The sequence below is a fragment of the Entelurus aequoreus genome, linkage group LG17 (assembly GCF_033978785.1).
Source record: "Entelurus aequoreus isolate RoL-2023_Sb linkage group LG17, RoL_Eaeq_v1.1, whole genome shotgun sequence".
NCBI classification, from domain to species: Eukaryota; Metazoa; Chordata; class Actinopteri; order Syngnathiformes; family Syngnathidae; genus Entelurus; species Entelurus aequoreus.
The window spans coordinates 38749971-38763312 of record NC_084747.1 but is presented as its reverse complement, the minus strand read 5'-3'; the positions used below and the strand labels follow the sequence as shown (position 1 = coordinate 38763312).

Sequence of the window (13342 nt, the reverse complement as noted above, 5' to 3'; positions counted from 1 at the left end):
TTAGCGTCTTTGGGGTGTGGCATGTCCCGGACCGCCCTACTTTTCTCAGGGTCCACTCTGAGCCCCTCTGTCGAGAGAATGTGTCCGTGAAACTTGACCTCTCTGACCCTGAAATGCAGTTTCTTTAAACTCAACCTCAGCTTAACCTCCCTGCACCTCTGCATGAGTGCCATCAGTTTTGTGTCATGGTCATGTATGGCCTCCTCATCTGCCTCCCCACACCCAACCACCAGTATGTCATCTGCTATTGGCTTTACCCCGCTTAAACCTGCCAGTAATTCGTGCTGCTTTCGCTGATATATTTCTGGGGCCACAGACACCCCAAATGGCAGCTTTAACCAGCGCTTCCTGCCCCACGGCGTCCAGAACGTGGTGGTGTAACTGCTCTCCTCGTCTAGCTTACACTGCAAAAAAGCATCTTGTGCATCTACAAGTGTGAGTGTGCGAGCCCTGGGCAGCTTGTGTAACACATCTTCAAGTGTCGGCATTATGTAGTGAGACCTCCTTAGGGCCTGATTCAATGACTTAGGGTCTTGCCAGGGGTCGGCAACCTTTACCACTCAAAGAGCCATATTGACCCGTTTCACAAATTCAAGAAAACAATGGGAGCCGCAAAACTCTTTTGAAATTTAAAATGAAATAACACTGCATACAAAGTTTTTTTTTGCTTTGTGCTATGTATAAACCAGACCCGCTATTTTGCGGCCCCCACCTTAGTATGAAAATTTAATGTTAGTGCGGCCCGCGATTTTTAAATGAATGCCACTTGACAGAGTCATACTTGCCAACCCTCCCAATTTTTCCGGTAAACTCCCGAAATTCTGGGCATCTATTCTATCGAATGTCTGCTGATTTTCACCCTATCAACAAAAATAAGGGCGTGCCGTGATGGCACTGTCTTTAGCGCCCTCTACAGCCTGTATTAACAGCGTGCCAGCCCTGTTACATGTTGTATGAGGCTTCTGCAGACACACATAAGTGACTGCAAGGCATACTTGGTCAACAGCCATACAGTTCACACTGACGGTGGACGTATAAAATAACTTTAACACTGTTACAAATATGCGCCACACTGTGAACCCACACCAAACAAGAATGACAAACACATTTCGGGAGAACATCCGTACTGTAACACAACATAAACACAACAGAAAAAATACCCAGAATCCCATGCAGCCCTAACTCTTCCGGGCTACATTATACACCCCCGCTACCACCAAACCCCCCCCGTGCGTCGGTTGAAGTGGGCGGGGTTGTCACTTACGTGTGTAGGGTAGAGCCGGGCCGGCACGCAGACGTGACAACAGGTTGTAGAGGGCGCTAAATGCACTGCCATCACGGCATGCCCTCAATATTGTTGCCCGGGTAAAAATCGGAGAATGGTTGTCCCGGGAGATTTTCGGGAGAGGCACTGAAATTCTGAAGTCTCCCGGAAAAACGGGAGGGTCAGCAAGTATGAAGCTGAGCCGCATCAGAGTGATCAAAGAGCCGCATGCGGCTCCGGAGCCGCGGGTTGCCGACCCCTGGTCTATGCAGATCCTTAACTTCTCTGGCTGTCTGATAATCACCATGTTGCTAATCCATTCAGTAGGCTCTGTCACTGAGATTAAATGGCCCTCTTTTTCATATTTGTCTAGCTGAGCCTTGACTGTATCTCTGAGAGCCACTGGAGAAGCCTGCACTGGGGCTACGTCAGTATGTAACTCAAAATGAACATCCCCTGGGAGTGACTCAACTGGCTCGTTAAAAACATCATGATAAGTCTGCACAAGGTGCTGCCTGGTTAGTGGCTCTGAGCTACTATGCCCTACCATAAGCAGCTCCTCTGGAATGGTGAAGTGCATTAAACCTAAACGCTCACTTGTTTCACCTGACAACAGGGGTCTCTGCCCGCTTCTTACTATCTCAAATTGTAGCGTGTGTGCTTTACCCCTCACTGGACACTCTGTTCGGAATATGCCTATGGAGTGCATTGATTGGCCCGGATACAGTACTAATCTGGTCTGGCTTGGTAGTAATTTAGCCTCTGGAGCAAGTCTCCTCATGTCTTTTATGCTCATAACATCACAGGCTGCCCCTGAATCTAACTGACACCTCTGAGACCCTCCATTCATTTTTATGTTGGCAAACCATTTCTTCCCCCGACCCTGAATTGCCCCTATGCACTCTGCTGTGTATATGTGGGCCTCTGTGTCAGACCTGTCCATGTCCTCATTTACCTCCATGTCAGCTGCATGTAACTGTCGTGTAGCTTGGCCCCTCTTCATACACACCTTGGCAAAATGATTTGCTGTTCCACAGTGGCGACAGTTTTTTCCAAATGCAGGACACAGGTCGCTTCCGCGCCTGTGCATGTTCCCGCAGAATTTGCACATGCTGTTTTCACTCGTGCCTGGAGTCTGATACTGGAACCTGTCCGAGCGTTCCAGCCTGGTGGGTCTCGCGGCCGCCGGCCATCTGTTGCATGCACTGTCTCTTGTGCCCTGTCCTGTGTGATCGTTTTTATCCCCTTGTCTGTCATCTCAGCAGCTCTGCATATTTCTATGGCTGACGCTAGTGTGAGATCCTTCTGTCTGAGTAGACGGCGGCGCACGCTTTCATCACTCACACCCAGCACCAGTCTGTCTCTTATCAGATCCTCTCTGAGTTGTCCATACTCACAGGAAGCAGCCTTCTCCCTCAACTTTGTTACAAATGCATCAATGGGCTGCCTCTCATCTTGCTTGCAGATGCCAAAAACGTATCTCTCAAATATGACGTTTCTAGCTGGCTTGAAATATCCCTCCAAGGCATCGAGAATAACTGTCACGTCCTTTCCTTGCTCCGGTGTGAGTCCCAAGTTGTGTTTGTATATGTGACGACATTCACTCTTCGTAAAGTTGCTGCTTGTACCTCTTTTGCTTTGTTTTGTAATCCTGTAGCAAGTACAAAGTTGTCGAATTCTGCTCTGAAGTTTTCGCAGTTACTTGCAAGATCGCCACTGATCTTCATCTCCTCCGGTGGCGGGATGTTTGTAGCCATGGTGATGTTGTTAGCCTAGCTTGTTGCTAACGCCGTTCCACTCTTTTCTTGTTTTTCTTCTCGTCTTCACAGGTCCCTCCGTGAAGCACGGTACTCTTCCACCTGACTTTGTGTGGTTCTAGTCACTTCTGACACCATGTTTGTGTGTGTAAGAATAATGAGACCTGAGACAAGTGTATATTCTAGTCTGACTGTATTCAACAGAAGCCAGAACAGCACACACGCCCACTTCCTCCCTGCTGCTGTAGCGTACCATTTCACAAGGGGTGTTATGACAACACAAACCTTATAACACCCCGCCTCCCCACAGTGTGGAATTAGAATGAGACGATGTTGATGAATTGTGTGTGGGGGGTGTTAACAATGACAACTAATTCCTTACTTTTTTTATTGGACAATATTTTTTATATATATATATATACAATCAGAATTACAATCAGAATCAGAAATACTTTATTAATCCCCGAGGGGAAATTAAAATTTTGAGGTTATTTTGAATATTTCTACCTCTGCACTTTTTCCCAAAACTGTGAATGTTACAAAATATAAGTGTGACTTATTTTGTTATACTGACAAGCAGTGTTGGCGTTAACGCACTTTTTGTATGTTTTTAACGCATTGAAATCAAAAGGAAGCATTTGCGGCCCACAGCTAATGTTTTAAAGGCCCACGGCACATTCTAAAAATACTATTAAAATAAACAAAAACATAACAAAAGTGAAATAAAAAAGCTTAAAGGTGAAATGTAATTTAGAAAAAGTTACAATGTTGAATAATAAAACAAAGCTGTTTTTTTTTCTTTCAAACTGTCATTGCTCAAAACATAATATTGAATCAAAATCAATGTTATTATGAATTATTGACCTATCCAAGGTTCCGATTATGTCACATCAAATATTCCACTTTGAAAAATATTTTTGGTGGAAGATTTTGCATATTTTGTGTGTTTGCCATACAAAAACATAGTTTTGTTTGACAAAAAAGGGCGGAAAACAAACAAACAAAAAAACAACATAAAAAAACTAAAACATTTTGAAATGAGGAATAGATCTGAAGTTGATGTAGACTCCAGAGATTTAAGCGTTAAATATAAAATGTATGTATGCCCTGGCACACCATTATCATCATTGCATGACCGAAGCAAAACACTTTTTACACTTTTATACTGAAATAAATACACCTACAACTTATAAAAAATAAAAACATCGAAAAAACTACCAGCAGCGGTAAAGTTTAGATCATGAAGGAAAGAAGAAAGTGAATGAATGTTTTATAACTAAATACATTTACATGTGCATACAAATTTGTCTTCTTTTTTTATTATTTCTTTTAATGAATTAAGTAACGTTTATGACAACCTTTTTCCAAAACACAATATAGAATGTGAGATATAACAGGACAATGCATACGTTTAACATTTGTTTTCAAAACGCTTACAAAAAAGTGGGACCCCAAAAATGTACTGTGGGACCCCATTTTTATGACTTGATGGGGTCCATTGGACCCCATTTTGAAAATTCCTAGCGCCAACGCTGCTGTCAACAGAGGAGAAAAATGCTTCATTTAAATAAATATATTATTTATAAAGCAAGTTCAAGTATCATTGGCAACTTTTCACCTAGTCCCGGCTTTGGCGTGCTGCCCGCCTTGGCACGCATATATGTGTCCTCTTTTTGGGATTTCAGAATATGGTCACCTACATGCTAGCTAAACTAGCTCAGATGTAGCATAACAAGTAGCTCGTAGCAGTTAGCTCACCAAGATTAAAGTATTATTAAACCTACCAGAAGCTCATTTCTACTTTAGTTGTTCACTCCAAGACTGCAAGAGGCAAACTATCGCTGCTGTGACTGTAAGCATACGAGGGAAGCTGTAGAATCAGGCAAGTTTCAGTGGATAAAGAATCTTCAGGACTCCGATTCAACATTCTCTTGATATTTCACAGTTGTATTAAGTGTAACGCACAGAAGTAATTCCACCTTGTCTGTGCAAACAAAAGAGTCACTTTCGTCATCTTACTTCATCGCTTTTTGTCGTTTTGTTGTGACATGTGACTGGAGAATATAGAATAAGGTTAGAGAATAGTTTATCCTTCTATAGTTTTTGTGGTTCCGGTAGCTTTGTTTGCTTACAGCGCCACCTACATCATTCTGACCCAGGAAACGTTTCTACCTATTGATAAGACACTTTGGGGACGCTTTTTTTTTTTAACCCAAAACAAAAACAAAACACAAACGTGGAGGACATTGCTCGTTCTTACTGCCTTGGCAGAGTAAAGAAAATCCTGGCAGACAGCTCTTACCCTGGTAAGCACATGTTCACCTTGCTGCCATCAGGGAAGAGATTTCAGTCACACAAGAACAGGACAAACAGAGTTAAACAGTTTTTACCTATGGGCCATTAAGATATTGAATCAGTCCCAAAAGCTTACACTGTTTTTTACTGTTGCATTGTTGTTTGTAATGTTAAAATGAATGCATAAATACCATGTTATTTATTGTTTGTCTTGTATTTTAATTGCACCTTACAGAGTAGCCACCTGTAATTGTGTCATGCTCTCATGTTTGATGACAATAAAGTATTCTATTCCATTCTATTCTACCTTACTGGCATGATGCCCTGGCTGTGATTAGAGCAGAGCAATTCTAACTTACATTTAAGTTGTTTTGTTGTTATATTTTTTTATGTACTCTGTCTGTGTTTTTCAGGCGTGACTGAAGAAAACTTGTGCAAGTTGCTGCAGCATGCCAACATCCCACCTGAGGACAGTGACATAATTTCCAACATGGCCCACATGGGTGTGCCTATTGTCTCTGAGGTAACCTGTGCTTGTCCATTATACATGTATATTTACACATCCTTAACATCTACAACTAAACCTTAAGTATATATACCCACAAAGACATGCAAATCAATGCAATAGGTTAACATGTTCAGAACAGTATTGTGTGTGCGGTCCAATATCCGGCAAACAAACCTCATCGGGGTCTCAACCTGACAGCAGCCCCCTGTGGAAACAGACTTTAATCTTCAAATGAACACCTCTTGCACTATGAAGAGGTGCTCTCGTCACGGATGAATTCATTGTTATACTCTTCCGGTGAAATGGTTGACAGCCTGTATTGTGCAGTTCAGGTATAAGTTTGCCGACCTCAACATGTGGATTGAGTAGCACAGTGATGCTAACTATCCCTACTCATTGAGTTTTGAGTTTGCGCTTACAACTCTTAAAACCTTTAGCATATCCGTATGTGGAATGACATTATGGAATGGATTAACCAAAGAAATCAAACAAAACACCAATATGATCCAGTTTAAGAGTTCAAACTACAAGTGTTCACAAAGTACAAAGAAGAACAATTATGATGAACATCTTGAACCTTCTTTTTTTTTTTAGATAAAGGTTATTTATGTATTTAATATTTCTTTACTTTTATATATATATATATATATTATATATATATATATATATATATATATATATATATATATATATCCATCTATCCATCCATCTACTTCCGCTTATCCGAGGTCGGGTCGCGGGGGCAGCAGTCTAAGCAGGGAAACCCAGACTTCCCTCTCCCCAGCCACTTCGTCCAGCTCTTCCCGGGGGATCTCGAGGCGTTCCCAGGCCAGCCGGGAGACATAGTCTTCCCAACGTGTCCTGGGTCTTCCCCGTGGCCTCCTACCGGTCGGACGTGCCCTAAACACCTCCCTAGGGAGGCGTTCGGGTGGCATCAGACCAGATGCCCGAACCACCTCAACTGGCTCCTCTCGATGTGGAGGAGCAGCGGCTATACTTTGAGCTCCCCCCGGATGGCAGAGCTTCTCACCCTATCTCTAAGGGAGAGCCCCGCCACCCGGCGGAGGAAACTCATTTCGGCCGCTTGTACCCATGATCTTGTCCTTTCGGTCATAACCCAAAGCTCATGACCATAGGTGAGGATGGGAACCTAGATCGACCGGTAAATTGAGAGCTTTGCCTTCCGGCTCAGCTCCTTCTTCACCACAACGGATCGATACAGCGTCCGCATTACTGAAGACGCCGCACCGATCCGCCTGTCGATCTCACGATCCACTCTTCCCTCACTCGTGAACAAGACTCCAAGGTACTTGAACTCCTCCACTTGGGGCAGGGTCTCCTCCGCAACCCGGAGATGGCACTCCACCCTTTTCCGGGCGAGAGCCATGGACTCGGACTTGAAGGTACTGATTCTCATCCCAGTCGCTTCACACTCAGCTGCGAACTGATCCAGCGAGAGCTGAAGATCCTGGCCAGATGAAGCCATCAGGACCACATCATCTGCAAAAAGCAGAGACCTAATCCTGCAGCCACCAAACCAGATCCCCTCAACGCCTTGACTGCGCCTAGGAATTCTGTCCATAAAAGTTATGAACAGAATCGGTGACAAAGGGCAGCCTTGGCGGAGTCCAACCCTCACTGGAAACGTGTCCGACTTACTGCCGGCAATGCGGACCAAACTCTGGCACTGATCATACAGGGAGCGGACCACCACAATCAGACAGTCCGATACCCCATACTCTCTGAGCACTCCCCACAGGACTTTTCGGACGTGCTGTTATGAAACAACTGGAAATATGTGATCCACTACTTGTATCGTATGCATGTTCGAAATAAACTGAAACTGAACTGAACACTGTTTACCATCTACTGCATTGGTAATTTCCTCTGTTATTTTGATTAAAGCCATCAATGTTGAAATATTAGCTTTGTATCGATATTGGTTCTAAGCGAGTGTTCTGATTTCTGTGTTATGTTTATTTATAAAACTCTCCAATTTGTTATTGAACAGTTTTTCAATGATTTTCGAAAATTGTGGAAGTAAAGAAACAGGTCTATAATTTGTAAATTGGTGTTTGTCTCCAGTCTTTTACATTGGTACAACCTAAGCTATTTGCATTTTTTGGGGAATTTGCCTGTTTGAAATGATAGGTTACTGATATACATTAGAGGTCCTGAGATCGCTTTAATAAAATGTTTATTGTTCCTATATCAATACCATTACAATCGATTTAAGTATTGGATTTGCATTTTTTCACGATTTTAATTATTTCCTTTTGTGTCATTCGTAAGGAACATTGAGTTGGGATTTCTATTTGTGGTGTCATTGAAGTCTTCAATTAAAAAAAACAGTTATAATCAATTGCAGGGCCCTGCCAAGAAAACCAAAAAGCCTGACCGTAAAGAACGAGTCAGTGAGCAGACCTACCAACTCTCAAGATGGACTCCGCTTGTCAAGGATCTCATTGAGGTACATAGTACACTGACAGAATGCAGTACAACACAAAAGGGAGATGGTCTGTATGGACTATCTCTCTCTCCAGGAATAGAGTAAAAGGACAGAGGGAAGGAAGAGACAAAAAAAAGATTGAGGAATGAGAAAGCCATTGGTAATTTAGATATAAATAACAATCAGATTGATTATGCTCCAAATCACCTGCAAATTGATGAATGTTCACAGTTACATTATGTTTTAACTTAAAATAAAAAATAAATAAAATAAATAACGAATGTATATTAAATACATAGATATCTTAATAATGACAGCATAAATACAGGATTTCAAACAACAAAATCACAACAAAAGCATGGTATAATTATTGTATATGTTCATTCAGACTACTGTATATAGAGCAGACCTGGGAATTCTGCGGCCCGCGGGCCACATCTGGCCCTTTGTGCGTCCCTGTCCGGCCCGCGTGAGGCCAATCATAAATTACAAAATACATTTTAAAAAGTATCTATGTCGAGTGTGCAATACAACGGTGCTGCTTTTGTTTTGAAAAGCGTTATTTGTATTACTTCCGTGTGGACGTATGCGCGTGCGTGATTGTGAGTGAATGTGAACAGCTGCAATCACAAATTACAAAATAAAGTTGAAAAAACATCTATGTAGTGCGCGCAATACAACTGTGCTGCTTTTATTTTGAAAAGTGTTATTTATGAGCGTATGTCCGTGTGTAACCTGTGAGTGAAGGTGACCAGCGACAAGTGATGCACGGTCTACACCCGAGACGCTAAAAAGAGAAAAGTTGATGACGAATGGCGTGTTTTCAACAAGACATGGACTGCCAAGCAACGTTCCCTCTAAGGTGCGCGCCTGCGCAATTGCACACTGCTCAAGCGTCCTCTGCGCACAGCAAATATATGCCACGCACCAAATCAAATCCCATCTGAATTCTAAACACAATAAACACATTCATTCTGTGTAATTTTGCAATGCAACTTTGAGTGACAGTGACAACAAGCGGCCCTAACGGTGTTCGTCAACACCGTTCAATTATTGTAACATCTATCGAGATGCTTCGAGGCCAGGAATTATATCGATCACTTTATTGAGCAAAACTGATTATATTCGACCATAAACACACCAAAAACATGAGTAAAACACTTCTATCTCGAAAAACTAGTCATTTTATGCCGTACAAACCAGGCCAAAACCAACTTGTCATCTGTCACCAACACGCATACCACTAAACCACTGGTGCGTTTATGGCCACACAAAAAGTCGGACAACTCAAACACCACACAAAGTTACACTATGACTCCTCAGTCATACGTGTGCTTATTTTACTGTCATTTATTATTATTGTTAATTTATTTATATTAATCATGGAATGCTGTTACTAGAGAAAGTTACAGGAATGCACACTTCATCCTATGCTTACATTTCATTGTGCAACATGAGGATGTTTAAGGGGAACTAAATGTGATCTCTGAAAGGGGTACAAATAATTTCCAAAGCAGTGTTTTTGGTGTAAATTTAAGTTAGGTTAAATGAAATTATTATTATTAACTATTATTATTATTATTATTATTATTATTTATCTAACGGTATATATCAAAAATAATATTGAGCAAAATTTAATTGAAATATTGTCGATGTGGCCCTCCAGCAGTGCTCGGGTTGCTCATGCGGCCCCCGGTAAAAATTAATTGCCCACCCCTAATATAGAGGTTATGTATTTGTTGGGGTGTGTCTGTCTGTTAGTTAACAACATAACTCAAAAGGGTATGAGTTTACTTTGATAAAACTTTCAGAAAATATCAGAAATATGACAAGGAACAGATGATTAAATTTTTGCTGTGATCCCGATCCTTTCTACTTTGTTACTTTACGTTTAAGTTACAAAGTTGCACTTTTCTGTGTGTGTATGCTAGTGGCCCTGCCTCCATCCAGAGAGACAAAGAGAGTGGATAACTTTATTTTGTCTTGCACTCTTTTTAAACTTCACTGCCGACCTTAACAAGCAGACAGCAGCCCTAAGATACAGCACTGCAGCACTTTCTTACCTTGCACACATCATGATGACTGAATTGCATTCACAAAATCCGCAATTGTGAGCATCAACATTACAACACAAGCAAGTCCACACTAGTATCGGGTAAACCATCCCTATAATATATGTAAACACGTAATGTATTTTATCCGCACATGCTACTTTACCTTAACAGGGATGTCAATGCATACACCAGTGCAAAAATGAGTGACAAGACGGCTGGTGTTCTCGCTTTCACTTCAGAATAATTCCTGATGCTACTTTAGATACAATTGTTACAGTTTTGAGCAAATAAATGAAAGTTTACCATCAAAATTACTGCTATATATTTTGAAAATGCATTAATGATTATGCGTTCCTGAAACAACTTGTGTTCCTCTAGGATGCCATTGAAGATAAACTTGACATCAAGCAATACCCATATATTTCCCAGAGACAAGCAGCAGCCAAAGCCAGTGCTCCATCAAGGTGAGTATATTGCAATATTCCAGTAATTGCATGACAAGGATTGGACAAATTTACATATTTTACAATTATTATTTTCAGATGCATTACAACTTCATTGTTTAAAAACTTTTAAGAGTTCATATTATGATTTTGTTCTACATTTAAAATACTTCTTTGTGGTCGACATAACATGTTTAATGGTGGTTCTGAGATCAAAATTGTGCATGGACTATGTTTTACAGACCTGTTTCAAGTTGCTTTCTGACCGTCTCATTAGAATGTGCCGTTTTGTTAATGGGTCTTATTTATGTCCCTCTACTTTGACTGCATCTTCTGCACTTTGTTGCAGTTTTTAGCGCTTCCATAACAAGACTACTGACTCCTATAAGTTTGAACTATACACTACTTTATATTAGAAATGGCAACAGTGAAGTCTGCGCCACAACAAGAGCATAGCGTGAAAAAAAGGATTACAATTGTAATCCTTTTTTCAAATGTTTTCATTAATGGTGGACTTATGGGATTTATGCAGATACCAAAAAACATCAGCAGGTCTCAATAGGCCCCTTTAATGATCGCATACTTCCAAAAAGGTGAATCCTCATTTGCCCTGCCAGAATTTTGTGAATAAAGTGAATAAAGTCACTGAGAAATTGAAAAAAATGCTGGGACAGTACATACAGTAACTTTGATGCTGAAAAATAGAAGATACCACAATACAGTGATTATTTGGTTATTAATAAATTGCAATAAAATTAGCTGTGATATATCAAAATATGTACGTGGATAGGATATATTTTGGTTTCCTCGTGGAGATGAGCAAAAAATTTAAAAATTGTATACTATTGCAAACTACAACCACATTAATACATATGGTATTAATAGCTCTCTCACAGTGCCATTCTACAGTTAGCATTAATATCTTTGTACGGGCAGAATTGACACATGTGTCATTAGGTGTTATAGTTGGCCATTCCCCAGTCAGCGTCCGTAAGAAGAAATGAGTTATATGATGGTGCATTCGTTTTTATACAGTATCATAAACAATTGGTGGGTAATTCAACTCACATTCTCGTTATTTTGTGTTACATGTATCTATATTTTTATTGTCTTGTAATACTCAATAACATCCATCCATCCATCCATTTTCTACCGCTTATCCCTTTCGGGGTTGCGGGGGGTGCTGGAGCCTATCTCAGCTGTATTCGGGCGGTAGGCGGGGTGCACCCTGGACAAGTCGCAGGGCCATCCATCCATCCATCCATTTCTACCGCTTATTCCCTTCGGGGTCGCGGGGACGCTGGAGCCTATCTCAGCTACAATCGGGCGGAAGGCGGGGTACACCCTGGACAAGTCGCCACCTTATCGCAGGGCCAACACAGCTATAATTGTAGACAAGCTTAGGAACTTTTTAGTTGGCATCAAGTCCCTCAGAAATAGACTTGGATGTTCATGCCTGTCTTAATGTATGTATGTATGTATATGTTTAATGTTTAAGTAAACTCAGACTGTACCCAGCTTTGGCCTTGTTGTTGGTTGTAAATCCATGTTGCGTTCCAAAGCAAACGCAACATCAAGAAGACGTAACCCAAGTAGCTGAAAAAGAGCTACAAAGAAATATGGAAAGTCAACGCAACAGAGTTTGCCTGTGGAGTGCATCCAGGGCTGTGACCCCCAAGCTGGAACAATTTTTTCTAAAGGTGTGTCAGCATTGAGAAATACACGTTTCTTAACACGTCTTTATTTTTAAGACTGCCAACATAAGAATGAACAGGAAGTGTTATCGTTTTTCTTGCACACCTCTACAAGTAACCACATCCCTTCAAGGCTACTGGGTGTGAAACCTGGGTCCTAGTGGGCCACTCAGCTCCCCCCCTCCCTCCCCGAACGGTTTGAGGAGGATCCTCTGAAGGTGTGGCCTTCCTTGACCGTATGATCCTGTAGAACCCGAATTTGGACACAACCAGTGTGTATCCTGTACACTTCCTCATTACTACTGATCATTTCTTCTGGGTGGGCTTCAGCCACTGGTGCAGAAGGTACAAAGTTGCCCTCTGCTGGCAAAAACGTACATTACATTATATTGCAGCAAAACACAGACCTCAACAGTAAGGAACTTACTTAAAACGCCCCCAATATTGATGTGCGGGTGGAAATCAGGAGAAATTCGGGAGAATGGTTGCCCCGGGAGATTTTCGGGAGGGGCACTGAAATTCGGTAGTCTCCCGGGAAAATCGGGAGGGTTGGCAAAAACAAAATGGGAGGCAACTATTCATCTAGATTATAGTGCCACATACACTAATTAGCCATTGTAGACAGGAAGTGTAAGTAAGTCTTAAATGCGAAAGGGCCACAATTGTGCTGTTTGAGCAAAAGAGTTGATATATTCTGACTCAATTATGTTCCTTTTTCATCTACACAACAAACTTCATTTTTCTAATTAGAAAATTGGCCTGTGTGTTTGCGCGCCATTCAGAGACAAATTTGATTGGCAAAAATGACGCTGACTAGCCAATTTGTCTAGAAAAATTGCGGGCATTGGACAAAGTTGTGTTACTGCACATAATTTGCA

The 13342-nt window shown here is 41.5% G+C and overlaps 2 protein-coding genes across 3 annotated transcripts in view; one reads left to right on the top strand and one right to left on the bottom strand.

Annotated features, from left to right (window-relative positions):
* The window catches only part of il17a/f2 (interleukin 17a/f2), a 410073-nt gene that overhangs the window by 198176 nt on the left and 198555 nt on the right, over positions 1–13342 (bottom strand). The gene's annotated exons all lie outside the window — the stretch shown is intronic.
* The window catches only part of stxbp1b (syntaxin binding protein 1b), a 115035-nt gene that overhangs the window by 88208 nt on the left and 13485 nt on the right, over positions 1–13342 (top strand). For both annotated transcript variants that reach the window (XM_062025689.1, XM_062025688.1), the window contains exons 15-17: positions 5730–5839; positions 8193–8294; positions 10706–10791. In XM_062025689.1, coding sequence (XP_061881673.1) covers positions 5730–5839; positions 8193–8294; positions 10706–10791 — 298 coding nt within the window. The remainder of the gene's footprint in view (positions 1–5729; positions 5840–8192; positions 8295–10705; positions 10792–13342) is intronic.